An 18,879-nucleotide genomic window follows, 5' to 3' on the forward strand; every position below is an offset into this window, starting at 1 on the left:
TGAGTAAGTTCATGTCACTTTTAACCTTTTTGTCATCTTAAGAGTCACGTAATCCAAAATGTGTTCATAGTTTTGCAGAACAGAGGGATGTGAACGAACTTGTAAATTTTAGAGAAATTGAGAAAATGAAGATTGAGAAGATTTCAGGCGATTGAAAATTAAATTTGGAGGTTAATAATTAAGTGACGAACACCAAATGGTTGGCTACCAACCTGATGTGCACAAGCGTTGCTTAAGCGTGACTGAATGTGTGCATATGTCTTTTTTTTCTTCTTTCATGTATATCACCCCCTTCATTCGTCCGATGCTTTCCAGAGTGAAAAACCGTGGAGAAAGAAACCGGTTTACCCGCGGACATGTGCCACTACTCGGTCACTATTTTCGACAATACTTCCATGTGTAAGCGGTGAGAGACTAATCATAGATTAGATGGGTATTTCTTTATTTCTGTGGCGTATTAAACGGGGTCGACCGGAAAGCTCTTTATTTTTAGAATGGCAGCCAACGGCTCGCTGAGTCAAGTGCATAATGTTCCGCCGACACCGCATAAATTAATTGTCCAGAATAAATTGTGAACGGAGGGAAACGTTCAGGAACGTTTTGAGCCGCTTGAGGAAAGTTTTTGGGCCGGAAGTGAAGGACGAAGAATCGCATTACAGACTCAAACTTCATAAGGTTATTGACCAAAGAATTAAGTTTGATAATTCATTCACTTTGAGTAAATGTTTAAGCAAAACTGTTGGGTTAAAGTTTTGTTTGAGTCATCAATCAGCTGCAAAACAATCGAGGAAATATTGCTAGATCTTCCTGAATGGCAGGTTTTCGCTTTGTAAGAACAAGCAGAAGACACACGGCTTGGTATAATGGCTCATATACCATGGCTGCTAAGCCAATCGGATCCCTGGAATTGTAGTATACAATAATTCAGTTTTCAATAATGTGTTATATTTGTTAGATGTTGTCGTTGGACAAGCAAATACACAAACAAAGAAAACAAAAACAATGGTGATCAAACAAGATCTGCAAAACGTTCCAACATCATTTGACCAAAGAAACGTTGGCAGACGTGGTTGGACTTTGCATAGTCCGATGTTATAAAAATATTTAATTTAATATTTCAAACTCAAGGGAGTCTCTTTCATCCGATTTCCTAACACTAAGAAAAGGGTTGAAATAGGAAAGCACAGCCAAGTTTTTTCTAGAACCAACTTTGGGGTGTTTGATATAGCTTCTCAAACCATTTGAGACCATTAGAAAATTTTTCGGAAAAATTCAAGGAAAAGTTTGCCAAATTTACTGATAAAGATCATATTTCCCAACCTCGTTCACGGTAGTGATTTCCTTTGTTTTCTGCTGGTGAATTGTCAATGTGTTTTACATTTACTAACTTTTAACTCCGGAAACTATCTGGGCAATATTGGAGCATTTATCATAACTAAAGATTCAATTTTCGTTACTATCCATATCGAAAAAGTTACCCTTTCATTTTGGGGGTAACAAAAGTATTTGAAATTAGCGCGCACAGGTTTACACCCCGTCTTACACAAAGACTCGAAGTCCAAGAAAATAAGCCTGGTCATTGTCATTCTTAGTTGCCATTGAACTATGGCGTTTAACAAGTGATAAACAACTAGTGCAACGATTTTACGATCACTGCTATTAGAATTTGCTCACGTATCGGACGAAATTCCTGTTAAGACATACAATTAGTTTGCTTGCTCTGTTGACATATGTTAATATAAATTTATTACACTAGACGCTCGAGGTAACAGCGTACCATACCTGAAAGATGTCTACATTTGGATTATACGGCATGAAGGAGGTGCCATCTCTCTTTATAGCGGAGCATCTTATTTAGGTTTACTGTTAGTTTTAACTTCATCAGCGAACTAGATTTGCAGGGCCGTGAATATATTTTCCCTATGCAGAGTCTTTCTCTGAGCGAAAACAAGTATATCCCGAGGAACATGGGTGGGCAGGGGCCGGTTATTTAAACTGATAGCTTTATTTTTAAGAAGCCAGGTAGAGGAAGAACTGATAACGGAGATTGCATACTGCAGTGAACTGTAGAGATTTGGACCCGATTGTTCCAAAGCGGATTGTAGCTAATCCAGCTGCCTATACGTAATGTAGGGATTAAACTTCTCATGTCGATGTTGGTCTAGAGTTTTTTATTAAGCAGAAATGGAGAAAAGTCTAAATTAAAGTTGTAGCTATTTAGGAAAATTGTTTATTGTTCAGCTATTTAAAAACATTCACCCTAACTGTCGATCAGACCATGCAGCCTCTCTAGATAGCCAGCCCTACAGGTGGTCTGGATGTTCCGCAAAGTGCGGATAAATAACGTCTTGGAGCAAATCGGGACTACCCAATGGATCAAATTTGTCCGCTGGATAAGGGGTTTTCCTGTTATTGAACAGACGGGATCTACTGGGAGTGGCACTGCTGAATCTGTATTGGATATCACGTGGCACAAAATTGAATTGGAAAGACGAAGAAAATCCTCGTCTATGCGAAGATATTGTTACTTAGTTATTGGTATATAGTATCTTACTAATTGTTTCTATCTTTGGAATTGTATTTATTTAGGGTTTTAACTAAACTGGCTTTTCTCACGTAGTACGTATCTTTGTAATTGTAACGTAGTATCACATCTTGTAACAACGATTTGTTATTTTAGCCCGTGCCATATAAGCCCCTGGCTTCGGCATCGCATTGTAATTTCTAATCTGTGCTGAGTTAAAGAGTTATTATTTAAGTTATTAATAGTTATTTAAGTCCACAAACGATTACCTAACCGCCATCAAGAATATATGTTTCGGTAGATCACTTGTAAGAGATCTACAGAACGAAGAGGACACGTTTTTCCACAAGGAATGCTTTGATAACAAAATGCCCCTAAAGTATGTCCATTGAGTTCAGTTACAGAGTAGCCCTGACAGTCACTCATATCTTATGACGGTACAGATAATAAAATCCTGGATCATTTTTAAGGGGCTCCGATTACAAACTGTAAAATTGGATGAATAAGATCACGTGATGTGCTTTTTACCGCATTCATTCATAGCGCCGACATTTTTGTAGCAGCTACAAGACCTTGAAGGGAATGAGCTAACAAGGTAAATGATTTTTGCCAGTCAGGGGGCGCAACTTGTCCTACTTGATTAAATAATTAAAGGAGCTTGTACTCTCACTTTATATCAGCTGTAAGCTTTAAAGCTTGTGGTATCTATAAGTGGCAGGAGAAATTGAGGACAGTCAATTCATAAGCAGATTGTACTGAAACTCTAAACTGTCTTTACAAGCAAACGGAAACCTCCAAAAGGTTGGGTAATTTGTATTTTCACATAGAGCAGTTTTAATTTAAGTAAAATGTAAAACCAAACCACGAAACCCAAAGCCATTACTCTAATCAACCAGAACAGTTGTAAATGGCGCAATGAAACAATCAAAACTCGAAGCAAACACACGTCCGTAACCGGTTACAAGAGCGGGAAAAGTTTGGTTTTCGTATGTTTCTCATTGGTTGACAGAGCGGCGGCGAGTTTTGCAAATCACAGAGTACAGTAGAGCAGTTTTCAATTGACTGTCAAAAGTAATTTGGCAATTGCATTGGTTTTGCTGTTGCTTTACTTCGCTCTGTTATTTGTTAGCAAAACGTGCGCTATTTTCTCAAGCAATAAGGAGCAAAACCAAAACTATAACCGTGACCTGCCCGAACGCGTTTTACCCCGGTTGGCGCTGGTTACATGTTTTTAGTTCTGATTACTCGTTGCGCTGTTTACATTTTTCATGATTGGCCAGAAAATTAACTTTGGTTTTCGTTTCACGACACTGAAGCAAAGTGAAAGAAAAAGTAGGAGATTGAACGCTGTTCTGTCTGAAGTATATCCTTTCTCTGGCGATTGAAGTAAACAACACTTGTTAAAACAAGCATTCACACATTTATAAGCTCAAAGTTGTTCAGAAAATTGCCCAGATTAGACACCATACTACTAGTTGTCGCCAACTGATTTTGGGAACAATTGTTTTCCATTTTCTCGGCTGTTACCGGGTCCACACAAGACAACTTGTATTTGCTACAACGAGTTTACTGAAAAACTTGTTGGTGGTGTGGTACCTGAATATACAACCAATAATGCTATGAGTTTAACTGAGTAAAATAAATAGACACCATGGCGTACAACAGTGATTAGACAGAAGGCATAATTTGCGATATGAAAATATATCTCACTTTGGCTTTCTTCTCGCGCGCTAAAATAATATCCCCAAAAAGAGCGCGCTGAGGTGTCCGTTTAAATCTTAGAAAACTAATATAAATACACTGTAGATGTACAGTTCAAAAGGTACGTGCAGTTAAAAAAAAAAAAAAAACAAGAAAAAAAAGTACTGATCATGAACTGTCAAAATCATGTGAACTTTCTTTTCAACAACAATAATCTTGATTCATTTTAAACTAGTAAGTCGCACGCGTTTTAAGTTCAACCTTAATCAAATAACAGCACTTTCTAGTGCACACGCGGTACCGTGTTATTATTTTTTTTTTTCGTTTTAAAAGCGGCTGGCACTGGTTTCCTTCACTTTGCAGCACTTAAACTATGACAGATTAATAGAACTATTCTTTATCACTTGTTACAACAATAATGGTATCAAAAACATGCCTTAATATTTTTGAACAAGATATGGTCATTTTCTTGACAAAACAGGTTACCATAGCAACAGTATGACTTGTTAAAAACACCCCTTATTTTATCTTGAAGCGGTTATAACTAAAAAACGAACTCGGTGACCCCCTATTTTTTTTTATCATGGAACTACAAATCAGCATGTTTAGATACAAGTTTTTGCAAAAACTTTGCAAAAAAAAAAAAAAAAACGTATCGTAACACGCTGATTTCAATTCCATATTAAAAAATGGGGGTCACCGAGTTCATTTCTTAGTTATAACCACTTAAAGGTAAAACAGTAGGGATGTTTTACTGTTGTTATGGTACCCCATTATGTTGACAAAATGGCCATAACTTGTTTACTCTGCTAATGCTTTCTTGGTATCATTATTGTTCTATCAACTAATAAAGAGTGGTAGAATCGATCCGTCATCTCAGCTACATCTACATCTGCATTTATACATGGCAAAGGTTGCTCATCGCGCCCGTCAAAGTGTAAGTGCTGGAATGTAATGGAAACCGCTGCCAGCCACCTTAACTTGTACAGTATGGTTATAACATTGTACTATAGAATTTGTGCATCAGAAATCCTAGTGTAATCGTCCATATTGTTTGTGTCATATTGTGTACTATGCTGAACAATGTGGTTATGGCTTTGAAGCCTGTGGACGAGAGTATCTCCTTTTCTGAAGTTCGTGAGGCGGTAAAGTCGCATGTGACCCTTTCTTCTATGGATAGCCGTTGCAATACGGAGAGACAAAAGGGGGTAGATGCTTCAGAGGGGCGTCTAGCGTGAACTGTCCTGGAGCCATTTGAAGACGAACATCTGGAACCGCACTAGGATGCGGCAAGGCTTGGTGACTGAGAGGTGCCAAGAGTTCTAGAGGCAAGCAAATAAACTTGTTTTAGCACGAAAGATCTTTGAGAATCGCTAACACGAAGGCGCATGTATTTAAGGTGAGGGAACTCAGAATGTGTTCACACTAGAATGTGTTCACACTGTGCCGAATCTAGTTTTGGATCCCAAAGAAATTCACAGGGGTAAAATCCTTTTGTTCAGACTGATACGCAGACGTGCATAACCAGTGTATAGCTAAAACATATAAATTGTATTGCAGTCTGTGAAAACCTACAAAGTAGCTTTTCTAATTCACTTGGGCCAAGCAAGGACGAAGTATTAGAGAACTAACTTAGCTGGATCCACTTATCACAGCGAACTCTTATCCACTAGTAGACCATATCACTACAATTTTAGATTAAGTAACGAAAGCCCATTGTCGAGAGAGCATCTTAGGGACGATGCCTACTTAAATACCGAAGTATTTTTGCACAGTTTATGACTATGCTGAAAAAGCAGATCGAAGCAAGGGCTATGGAATCGAAAAAGAAAATTGGGGTAACCAGACATAATTTAGCAACAACAATTCTAAAAAGCACCAAAATACAAAACAATGTATGGCATTTTTTTTTCCAAAATTAAAGCCTAATTGTCTCTGAAAAATGTGTGGTTACCCCTAATTTTCTTTTCGGATTCCACTAACCTTTGCCAAGATCTACTTTTGCGGCATAGTTAAAAACCGCGCAAAAATAGTTTTAGCAGGCTCCGCTGTTAAAGAAACCCGACTTTCTCGGAACATCCCGAGATGCGCAGAACGTATGCGCAGTAGCAAAAGGAGGTACCGTCATTAGAATTAATAAACAACCAATTTTGAGTCACATCTTTTGAAATAACGAAGGTATAGTTTCGTAAATTCGAACAGCTTACAGACACTTGCATGATGGTCATAATCCGGATAGGTTGTCTGGAGCATTTACAAAAAATAAAATAAAATGAACTGAACAAAAAGAACGGTGTAGCCTCTTTAAATCTGTGTAATTTCCTATATCTGGAAGTACCTTTGTGTTTACTTTATTTAAACATTTAAAATCTTCTCTTCGGTCATTTTTCTGAGATTTCCTTTGTTTTAATACCGAACCTGTTACACTGTTTCACTTTTAAGGCTTAGCAACTCCTGAAGGACATCATCCAATTTCAGAGATATTTTTGTATTCAACTTACTGCATCTTGTCGGTATTGCATCTTTTATACAAGTGGCCCTTGCGGGTCATTAACAAGATCTAGCTGCTTTCCTAATCCTTGAATTTACGGCTACCGGTTTAAGGTTGTTTATAGCATACCAAATCCTATAATTTGAATAAGGTTAATTAACTAATGAATCGCATTATCAATGATAATTAATAAGTGTGGGAAGCGTATCGAGAGCACGACAAACTGATTCAAAATTATATCAGCCAGGTACTAAAACTGTAATGGCAACAACAGTGTGATAGAGATGAAAATAAAATAAAATAACGGAAATTAACCAAAAGCAAAAATTATTGAAATTTAAATACGGCTTTCCCCCCCCCCCCCCCCCCCCCACAATATGGAACTTGACAGTGAACAGGAAAACAGAAAGCAAAAATCAGGCAATCCTGGGATATTGATATTGCATTCAATATTGGATAAGATCGAGAAGATTTATAACAATTTATTTACAAGTTGTGCTTCAAATTGGATAAGATTCGAGTGGATTACAAACGCAAAAAGTTTCGATCAACAGGTCTTAGCAGTGCTCGTGGGAAATTTTGAAACGAGCTGTGAAAGGCACCGCGATAGCTTAAATTGTTTGAAACCTTGCGGAAGGTAAGACGAGCAGCCCACAGCAACTCTCGGAAATAAAAAAAGTGTCTGAAACTGGTGATGAATAGGCATTCAGATCATCAAAATTATCATGATAGCAAAAGCAAACCACACGCCACCTTTGAAACATCAGAATTATACGATTTGTTTGGAAAATTCATCGGAATCACAACTAATATATCTAATTCATACGTCCAATCATTAATTCCGTCGTATAGAATAGTGACAGATAAGTATCGAATCTGTTGGACCTTGTTTGCGTAACTGCTATCGGGCCAAATTATACTGCAATTTTTTTCAGTTCATTTCTGAAACTTGTTATGCTCATGGAACATCAAATTAGACCTAAGGATATTTTAGAACTAACTCCGGAGAATCAGTCAGTTAAGCTTCAAGACAAAGACGCTCAATTTATAAGGTTCAAGGTTATAAAAGAGTATGGTTCTGCATTTAACCGAGATGGGGACTGGACCTACGATCGACGTGCAGCGCGCTAGAATCATCACGTGCTCAATGATCACGTGCACCGATAGCACACACGTCTGATGAGTCGCCGTGGCAACGTCAAAATATTTTGTAGTCAACAAACGTTTGGCCCTGAGTCCGTAGATATATTGCAACTTATCATCATCATCAAATCTCTGCGCCCCAGTAGTCGCACAAGGCCGACAACCTATAAATCAAACCAAATCGTCAGAAAAGAAAAATAGCCAGCTAACAAAGTTGCAAGACCGGAGTGAAATCTACGTCCCAGTCTTCCAACGAGTTCTTTGTATGCATTTCATTTTCATCATCTTATTCTCCAAACGTTGCCTTAAAAATAACTTCAATGAGCTTAATTTAAATTGGTTTTTCCAAATTTCCTTTTAGCATGCGATATCAATGAAGTGATAACACGATATAAAAGTTGTTCCAGAAATAACATTTAATTGATCACGTTCAATCTAACCCGGTCACCTATTATTCTTAATGCAATTAACCCCTTTTCTCTTTGCCTTCGAAGCTGTGTCAACGTCTGCCACTCTAAGTAAATCTGCCAAACATTGCGATATTACCAGCATACTCGCATGTAAAAAGCAAACGTGGGAGCAAGAATCGCGAGAAGAAATTGGGAAGGAGAGTGTAGTAGAAATGGGGGTCGACGCGATGCACAGTTAGAAGGTTTAGACTCCTCCGAGATGTGTTTCTTTGATACTTTGCTCTGTTTCGAAACAAATTTATGCTTTTAAAGTTATAATCTTATACTGTAGAGAAGAGATGACGATCAAAACAGAAAAGGCCTCATGACCGAACAACAAGATACAATGACTGGATGAAAAAGTGGCAAGTAAATGCCTTTAAAAAGTTAAGGAAGCTGATAAAAGGACAGAAACGAGGAAACGAAAAGATAATGAAACAAAATCGTGTGAATAAATATTTACAATAAACTGCCCGTGTGACGTGACTTTTGACACATTTGAAAGACTTAAAGGACGTGTACACTTGCAAGTTGTCTTATGTGAGTAAACTGGAATGACCCCCTCCCTTCCCCCCTCTCCACCATTACATGTCTTTTTCTTTGAATCACAGCAAAATACACTCTCGTGCTAAGAAAAACAACTGCTATACTTAAAGGGTGTATGCCTTAATGTGTCACTAGATGTTGTTGTTCTCACTGACAGCTTATGACTTATTTGGTCTGTGCTTAAATTTAAGTTTAATTAAACAAATACTTACTAAACAAGATATTTTAGATAATTCGCGCGCCAAATCCTTCTTAACGTTTCCAGACGAAAAGGTGTACTGAAATCAGGACATGATGAGTAGTTACATCGGTGTAAAACTGAATTAGAATCTGACCTCTTATAAAAGACACTTGCGCTATCTTTAAGTTTCATGGCAGGTGAGCGACGATCGAGAATTAACGTTTTCCAGAAGAACGTACTTAACTGACATTCATCTGTGCGGGAAGTGCCGACAGTTTGCCAGTCAGTTAAAATTGGAATTTCATCTTTGTGTTATCTTGATATGTCAGGAGCCCCGACTATTAAAGTACACCGAATTAACACTTTTCAGACGAAAAACAAAAAGGGTGAATAAACTGACCTTCATTGAGATTGGCCATGCATCCGGCGCAGTGCATCTCTTTCGGTTCCACTTGATGAGTTTGTAACACTGCGGAAGATATGAAGTGATTGGGCAGATATGGGGCTGTGATGGAGACAGGGCCGTGACCCTGGCGATACGTCAACCTATGTGGACACTCTCTATAAACAAAAAGGAGAAAATTGACTTTCCTTAGTCCTTTTTAAAACCATGGCTAACTAAGACATCTTAAAAGATCAAAGCATAGTCACTGTAGATACTTGTCTGAGACGGAAATAAGTCGATCACGGCGGTTGGTGGTATGCAACGATGTGAGACACCTCTGGGAACTAATAAGGGACTTTGTAAAGGTACCTTTAGGTCTTAAAATATGGAATCGTGTGCGCAGAGTAAAAATGTTTCATGGGATCAAGACTCTGGTTGTTCCACTCCTTGAAGACAGTCTCTTGAAACATAGTGGGAATAAAGTTACTTTCCTTAGTTCTTTGTAAATTTGTTATAAGTGATGGCGTCTTAACCACGTTGCACAACATAGTCGCTACAGATAGGTTTCAGTCGGAAATCGTGTGGACTATGACCCTGGCGTTACACTTCAATGAATGGACACTCTAAAAACATCTCCTACAGGCGTAATTAGGTGTGTTTTCTTAGTTTCTTGCTACACATTGCTAGTTAATGCATCCTCAAAGATAAAAAAGAAGTCGTTGGATCCCTGTAAAAGCACTTACCAGAGTGCCACATGACTATTCCACGCGTTCTTTTTTTAGCAACTTTTTTTTTCAACCCCAATATTTTCTAGGTCCTGGTTATCAACATCTGATCAATTCTTACGCTTCAACAATTTCTTAGAAGTTGGTTCTGTCTTTATCGAGATATACTTTGCGTCAGTTATTTTTCAGCACATTGTTTCCCTTGGCTATATTAGCATTGATCATCGTTTAAGAGAACGCGTAAGAAACATTTTGCTATAAGCTGATGAAGGAGTTCCATAAACAATACGCACATGATATGCAGCCGGCTCTCAGGCCTTGACAATTCTTACTCAGGATATATAATGAGCAGGTTATGAAGATACCCATATTACCTATGATCTTCGCGTTTATATTGGTATATAGGAATATACAAAGCAACTGGAAAGAAACCTGCTAACAGGCGTTTTAGACAAACGTACGGTGCTTTAATTCATAGAAATGACTCAATGCCATATAAGATCGATAACAGACAGTTAATAAGCCAAGAATTCAGTTTAGATTTTTTATGTTACATTTTTTTTTTCAAGCTCTCCCTTCCCTTCCCGGACGGTATTACTGTACTAAAGGACTTATACGCGAGTTAAACAGCTTGAGCCAAGACTAATTTTTGGGTTACTGAATCTTTCTTCATTGTTAGGAAATGAAAGGTCTTTCTAAACAGCTACTTAATTAAAGTGCCCTGGAGAGGTCACTCTATTTTGGGAAATTATAACGTTTCTTTTGATTTGATTTCAGGCTTCAATCTTTATCGAATGCGAGAACCTTCATCACATCATTCGCCGGTCTTCCTTCTCAGCGTCACTGAATCTCAAATCGACTAGTCGGTACATATTTAACGTTCGAAGTTTGTAGATGAAATTCTGTGAGATCATTCAAATAAAATCTTATATTTGACGGTACCTTTTGTTCGTGTTTTTTGTTGTGCAATCATAATGTTTGAGATTTGTCTCTGTTTTAAGCTTGGGCAATGGCAGTAAATGGTTAATGTAAAGGGGCCAATTTCTTACAGGCTTGTCGAATGCAATGCGGGTTATCTTGGGCAGTGTAACTTTGTATTGCATAATAGTTCGCCTTGTATTTTTTTGTACCGTACAGTTTCAAGACTTAATTGCTTTTAAACGTAGTTCACATACAACAACAGTGTATCCCGTCACCAAGCCAGACGCGGCTTCATTTAGCCGCTTCAAGTCAGATGGTTATAGCTTAAAGCACAAAAGAGCTTCTTTGTCAGTATACCTTTTTCCCTGATGTAGAAACATTACAACCATAGCTCAACAGCTACACTGCTCCTAAAGGCCGGATGCGATGATTACAACCTCAGTTGCAACAATATTGTTACCACCTTTGAACAACTAGGCTCTTAGGCAAACTCACTACCATATAGATGTAAAATCAAATTCACTTTTCTGCAAAAATTAAATTTAAGGTTCATTTGATGGTTACGTCGCAGTGTTCTGCAATGAATGCAAACGCACTTCAGGAAGTCGTAGAGCAGCGCACGGTAGACGCAGCCCTCGAGAAGCTAATCCGTTCACAGTAAAGTGGCCTGCACTGAAGTGGTCTTTAAAGGTCATTTGTGTTTTCGTCTGACAATATTGCCGTATTTTTCTACTTTGAATTCGTTCTTAAAGGGGCAGTGTCACCTATCTTTTTGTGTCACTTTGAATAGCCAAAAAATATATCTGAATCGATGAAGTCGTCAAAATAATGGCTCAATTTTGTTAACAATAACCCTACTAGTGCACAGAAACGACTATTAGTTATGTTTGGTTGCAGATGGCTTGGATGGAAATGGATTGCCACTTGAAAACAATTGCCATTTTTTTCAAGTCCTTGTGTGTTGCAGAAAAGTCGCTAAAACAAGATTATGGTTTGTTTTTTTCTCAGAGGAAGCCCCTAATATTTTCTTCCTAGTGCTCTTAAATAGTAATTTCATGTTAGAAAAAAGGTCCTTTGTCAAAAAGTTGAACAGTTTTGACCAAAATACGGCAAAATTGCAAAAAAGGCAAAGAACTCCTCTGACTCAAGTTGAAAACAACGACCTAGCACAACTGTAAAAATGCTGAAGAGTACCATTTGAATGGCCACACCATTGGGCGGATTTCACTCTTGTACAAACCAAACCATATCTGTTTCAGTTTCTGAATAGCCTTTGCAATACTGTATGTATATAGGATAATGCAAGTAAAACTCCTTGTTGTTAAAAAGTGGTCGCGTTTGGAATTCATCCACAGACTTAAATGTTAAACCATTATGTACAACACCATAAACAGCGCTGAAAGTGCTCATGGAAGAAGAGCTTTCATCTCTGCAGTGGTCATGCGCCGAATAATTTCATACGGAGACTTAACCGGCTCAGAACTGAATGAAAACCCCGGTTCTAAAGTAAAATTAAAAGGGCTAACTCAATAAGCGTTTACGTTTATTTTAATGTTACGTTGTACCTACCTTTGCATGGGTAATATCCTGATGGAGTCCCTGAATCCCTTTGCAAACGGGTTGCTGTCAATTTTTAGACGAGTGATCTGTAAAAATTGTTGTGACATTGTAATCGCTCTAGGGCAGAAAGATTACTTTCCTCTTTTGTTATAATGAAGGGAATTTCACAGTGTAAAGCTGACAGAAATGCAGGAACAGAAGAGCACTAAAAACAACAACCTTTATGATAAACATACTCAGAAAAATTGGATTAGCTGTAGGCAATGCATTTCCTATAAGAGATATGGAGGACATTCAGTTTTTGCTAAAATTGCTTCTCGCTTCGAAGAACACTTGAGAATTCGTTCTGTCTTTCCCTAATATTCCTGGTAAATAAGTCTTTGAATAAGTGTTTCCTCAACAAACGTTTAATATTTTGAAAACATTGTTGATATATCGTGACTATTGTTTGTGAGTCGAGCTCGAGGCTCTTACATACTGCATTATCCTTTATTAACCCAACCACAAAAGGGCACGAAAGATTTGCCCTACAATTTTCACTTCCGATTTTAAGGAAAATATCGGCTCTACAGGAAAGTATAACGGCTTAACGTTCTTTTGAATCGTGAACCTTAAAGATTTATTCACCCACTGACTCAAACGTCAGACCTATAGTCAGGAAACTGTACAATAAACAATCCCATGGAAACCGACGTTTTGCGCGATTTACTCGTAGCCTTCGTTGACCTTCAGATGAATGATTAGACCACAGGAAAAGTCAAACTCTTCTGGTACTACTTAATAACCTTCATTTGAACAATCAGCACCCTTTAGAATTTCAACCGGAAAATCGATTCATTGTTAGTACCACATCACAATACTACTGAGAGCCCATTAGGGTTAGTCCGACTTCATAGTTATTATCGAGAATATATAAATATTGGCTTTTATTGCTTGTTTCGACATATAAATAAAGAATACCTTGAGCTTATAATAAAATAATTTATCATCCTGGTAAACAGCTTCTTGGGAGGGGCCGGTTCAATTGTGGTACGAAATAAGCAGAAACAACATCAATCCTTCTTCTAGGTACAACGCAAATACTAGCTCATCTTCCACAAGTTGTAAATTTTGTGAACTAAAACGGTCTACCACTAGCTGTTCTACCAAAAATATTTCATTTAATTTGTAGGCTGTTCACAACTTTCCACGATATTCTTTTGTAAATCCGATCACCCTTCAAGTCACTTTTTTTGATCTTCGAGCTATTAGAAGCAATCATCACCTGCAACTCCAGGATCGATAGAGAATCTCAGCATATTCTTCTTACTCAGACATGCCGAAGGTTTCCGGTCTATCATTTATACTGATAAGAAAACTCATTGTAAGGTTAACATATTGCTTGCTTACCAGTTGGTTTTGATATGCAGTCACAGCGATGAAACTTGTTTCGGGAAACTTGAAGGTTTTGGCTTCTTTGGAATTAAGATCAACCACTGAGGCTGTGTGGTCTCGTTTTCTGACGATATGTACTCGAGGTTGATATTTGTGCATGGAGTTTAGAACGATCTGGCAAGAAAGTCATATTTATGACATTACATTGCAAACGAAGTTGACAAGCTGTATAGCAATGGCGCTTTTAAATTTGCGTGTCCCGTCATTCAACAAAACTCAAGAGCGGGAGAAATAAAACTAAAAGCAATGAATGTGCTTGGTTTATTCCAAAATGTTGCCTTTTAATCTGACTTAAACGAAATAAGAGGAGACGGTCTCTGTTAGGTTTTATCACTGAGTTAACTATATAACCTTTTCCCTTTCTGTCACAGCCCCTACCAAGATACCCGAAGCATATACATTCTTCATTACTGTCAGTTTTAATACCTGATAATCGGTTCGAAATGCCATTTGTTCGTTTATCGAAAACATAAGATTTAAAAAAGAAACATATTCATCAGGAAAAGGAATATTGTATTGGTTGATGGAAAGCTAGAAAGTAAGACAATTTCGTGGAAAAGATTAACAAGCATTTCGTTCTACAGTACATTCCACTTAATTATAAATCGGATGAAAGTGTTTTTGACCCACTTCTTTGTACCAACAATGATGTATTTCCATTTAAAGTTGTTTGAGCTTAATTAAATATAAAAATGAAAAAAGGGCCTATTGGCCACCAATTTAGAAGGTCCGGTCGGACAAGAGACAAAAAAACCCAAGATGAATGTCATCCGCTTTGAGAACGCCGACCGTTATCTGCGTGGGAACCGAGAAGGTAGAAAAAGCCACATCCAAAGCTGGGTGCGGCAATCTTGTTCTGTGTTTGACTTCACGTAGTCCACCACGGTAGAGAAATCCATGGAAATAAATTGTTCTTTTTGTCACATCTTAGAACATTTTTATCAATATACTAGATATGGTGCACTAGCTTTATGGACGCTCATAATGTTAGTATACTTACATGCCCACTTTGATCCATTCCGTTGTTGGTCAGTTTGACTTTCTCGAATGATATAATCTGCTTTAGAAGCTGTTCGCCAGTAAAAGGAGAATCTGGATGCATATACAGCCTAACAGGGGCTGGTGGATCTGCTTTACCTGCTACAAGCCAAGTAGAGCGGTGGTAGGCGTATCTGTAGCGTTTGTCGTCCACAGGTACAGTATCCATAAGGATCATGTAATTGGCTTTGGGATCAACGCCATTCAGTGATATCTTGAGAGTCGGGAACATCCTCCTTTGAAAGAATGTTAAAATGATTAAAACATCTTTGTTTTAACCTTCTGCAAAGCTAGCTAACGTATTTCTACAAATTGTCTTTGCTTAATCCTTCTTAATATGCACGCACGTACGTATCAGGCTTTTCTGACCAGTGTACATGCACAATTTAGTTCAGGATTCGTAATGAAACTAGGAAGGACACTAGGACAACAGCACTGTCTTAAGGAATATTATTTATTAGATTCCAAATTAGAACCAGAGATAACAATTGTCCAGTTCATGCTACTGACAGTTCAACTAGTAAAAGCCGTGTTCAGGTTTTAGTTCGTGATAAAGAAATAAAGTAAATTTTGTGATAAAGAAATGTTATTGTTTGGAACTTTTACTAAATTGGAAGTTTTCCGTAAATTCGAAATGTCTTCCAGTGTTCTCAAGTTTTTCTATAAAAGACAATTATACATGCAAGGTGTAACACTGAAGAGACCGTGTTTCACAATAAATAATTTGAACACTGACACAAGACGATTTCACAGTGCCACAGAAACAAAATTGCAGTCCTCATTGTTTACTGTTAAGTACCGCCAAAGTGTGTTAATGTGAACAAAGATTTTCAAAGCAAGTTTCAAATATAAGTATATAATTTGTACTATAAAAAAGTCGGAAAAACATCATTATTTCAGCAACTTACTACTTTTTTATGCGAATGCTCACAAGTGCGATTTAATTTCTGTTCAGCCACTAACATCGTTGCCATCACAAGTTGCTCAAGCACGATTAATTGAGATATTTGAAAAAGGTTTCCATACATGCCTATTTATTTTGCATTCTTTTAGAATCCTTCTCTTTAATTATCAGAAAAATTTGCAATGCCCATTTTGCTGACATTGCTGGATGCCGAAAATGGATTGGGAAATTTTCCTCACTCATATTCGTGAAAATTTACAAAGAGACGACAGCCTGATGAAGGAAATTGTCGGTCGGTCTTTATGTTGAAGCCGCTAAAGACATGTTGTATGTTTTTCCAACAGGTTTAATACTTACTTAGATTGTTAGCATCATTCTACTATGTTTGTTGATATCCGATTGCTTTTGCGACGAATCCTAACCAACGTAGATGAAAAAAACATTTGATTGGTACATGATATACTCATGCACTCGCACAATATTTCAAGTCTTGACTCAGCAAATTCCAATTGAAATTTTCATGCACCACTATTGAAATGAAAACTGCAAAACAGTACTTTGATATCGGACGTTGTTTGTTCTCCGTTATTTTACAAGGAAGAAATTCCTTTGTTTTGAGCTTGAATGTTCTCGGGAGTGAAGATTGAGGCCAAGGCGCCAGCTGCTATCAACTTGTAAACAACACGATTATTACTTTGAAGAACAAGGACAAGAGCGTATTTTCATAACTGTAAAACATCCTTTATTACTCTCAAAAGGAACAACATAAACGAACCCTATACAAATAAATTGTAAAATCCACCCTTGTATGATATGTTTTCTTTTTCTCGATTTCTGAGCTTCTGTAGCTTAATCGGAAAGCTTAAATGGTAATGTTAGCGAAGACAAACTGTTGACATGGTCTGTTTGCGAAATTTGTTTACATCAAAGAGTTACAACATTTTTTTACTTAAGGGCAATTATTCTAATGTTGTAACATGACTTTTAGGAGTCAAAGATGAAAACAGTAACTAGTTATCTGTTTCGTGAGTCGGCACTGAAGCCTTCCCAAAATAGCTGTCAGTAAGCCAATAAATAAAACACGGTGTGAAGTATCTGAATCTCTGCGGTCGGCATCTCAAAGCAACCCAACCATTTAGATCACATTATCGTACAGTCAAAATACTTCGTACATATTGCTTGTTTTTTTCTTTACTACTCCTATTCATTAAATCGCAACGATGATTTGAGTACTGAACATTTCGGTTCACTGGGAGCCCGATCTGGTCTCCCTGGTTCGTCATATACTTCTCCTAAAGATGGCGTCCCGTCAGTAAAACCCGCCTGTTTCTTAAACCATAGAGTTCTCTTAGCCGCTCAGGCATAGTAAATGCGTTTTAGTCAAAAGAGTATTCCAAATCATCTTTAGACACCGGCGGTTTTGAGCGCTTGTTGTTGACAAATTGGATTGACTCTTACCTGCCTGACTTTGTTATGATCATCTCTGTACCCAGTTCATTGAAGCGATCCCACAGATCTCGACTCTCTAAAGTTGCTGTTACACTCTCTAGATCTTCAGAGGCTTCTGAAGAAGAAACTGTCGAGCTTCTTACGTCCGTAGAAACATTTTCTTGGCTGCTTTCCTCACATGACTTAAATCTCTTTCCATTTGCAGACCCTTCAGCAACATCTTCATTTGTGCAAGTCTTCTTTCTCTTCGCTTCGTCTGTGCCTAAGATAAACAAATAGGTAGTTTCAAAAGTTAAAATCATGCCGAAGACACATCAGGACGGATAGGTCGTATAAAGATTATTAAATCAACAACTGCCTCCTTTCCCCTAGGAAAGAAAAACGTATTTCTTTGAGGAGAGTCATCTTGTTTACTCGTCGCTTTTATCTCGTGGCCATCAGTTTTCATTCAAGATGTCTGAAACTCAGAGTAAGTCGAGGACATCACGTACAAAGTAGTTGATTAATTACTATGAAATTGTTATTTCTCTTCATGAGCTCTAACGTTTGAAGTTCTCAATGGCAGTTAAAGCAATCTATCTCATTGAAATGGAGGCTTGATTCATTATGTAATTGACTTCTAAAGTTCTGAAAACACGGAAGACTGCGAGCATTACATGTCAATGTACCGCTTTCATCCGAAGCCATCAAGGATGCAATCGAGAAAGCAGTGGCTTTGGAGGAGAGATGCGACTGTGAGTTGCATTCGGCCATAATGGTCTTACGTCTAAAAACAAATTTTGACACCATTCATCTCACCCGCTGTTGTCTCCAAACAAGTTATAAACAGCTATTAACGAAACTGTTGATTGGATCACGGCTTATTCTTTGTATAAGCCAATCAAAATTTCAGGTTATGATGCATGTGAAATTGAACACTGTCAAGCAATAGTTGCTAAACACTTATGGCAAACATTGGTTTGTGGGTGGCAAGGACGTGGTTTCTAAGGTACGGTTTGTGACCCAACGGGTTCTACACCGATCTGAACGGTTTATTTTAAGGTGGTGAATGTTCGTGTAGCGCATAGCATAGAATCACGCACATACCCAAATAGGTCTAGACAATTTGACATTAGAATTCGTTATCGTACTTTACCATCACCTCTGATGACCTATCCTGTTGGACAAGAAGGTAACAAAGTACAGAATAGGCTGATGCTACTGACACTCCTACCACAGTATTTTGCCTCATCAAAAATTGCAAATATATTTCTACACAAAGCAAATGAAAAGGTTTATCAGTATGATGATAATAATATTCGCACAATGGCTTATACATTCTCAGCACGAAGCACACTGACTTTTCAAATAAAATTGTGAAGAAAAGACCTGGAACATTCCATGACGCTTTAATAGCGTGCAGTCGGCAATCAATGGCAGTAATACATA

The 18,879-nt window shown here is 37.8% G+C and overlaps 1 protein-coding gene across 3 annotated transcripts; it reads right to left on the bottom strand.

Moving 5' to 3' along the window:
• Positions 1–3,320: 3,320 nt before the first annotated feature.
• LOC146471494 (T-box transcription factor TBX20-like) lies at positions 3,321–18,513 on the bottom strand. 3 transcript variants are annotated; one of them, XM_085119926.1, is made up of 7 exons: positions 18,120–18,511; positions 17,461–17,713; positions 15,061–15,334; positions 14,016–14,174; positions 12,636–12,712; positions 9,436–9,596; positions 3,321–5,547 (listed from the first exon to the last, which is right to left on the bottom strand). In XM_085119926.1, exons 1-7 carry the CDS (start codon positions 18,238–18,240, stop codon positions 5,396–5,398), a joined length of 1,197 nt encoding a protein of 398 aa, XP_084976052.1. In that variant the 5' UTR covers positions 18,241–18,511; the 3' UTR covers positions 3,321–5,395. The 3 variants fall into 3 exon arrangements, with proteins under 3 accessions (XP_084976052.1, XP_084976051.1, XP_084976053.1); XM_085119925.1 differs by having other exon boundaries at positions 18,108–18,510; XM_085119927.1 differs by lacking the exon at positions 14,016–14,174 and having other exon boundaries at positions 18,108–18,513.
• Between the last annotated feature and the right edge of the window lie 366 nt (positions 18,514–18,879).

The sequence above is a fragment of the Pavona decussata genome, unplaced genomic scaffold (genome assembly GCF_977016875.1).
Source record: "Pavona decussata unplaced genomic scaffold, jaPavDecu1.1 SCAFFOLD_102, whole genome shotgun sequence".
NCBI lineage: Eukaryota > Metazoa > Cnidaria > Anthozoa > Scleractinia > Agariciidae > Pavona > Pavona decussata.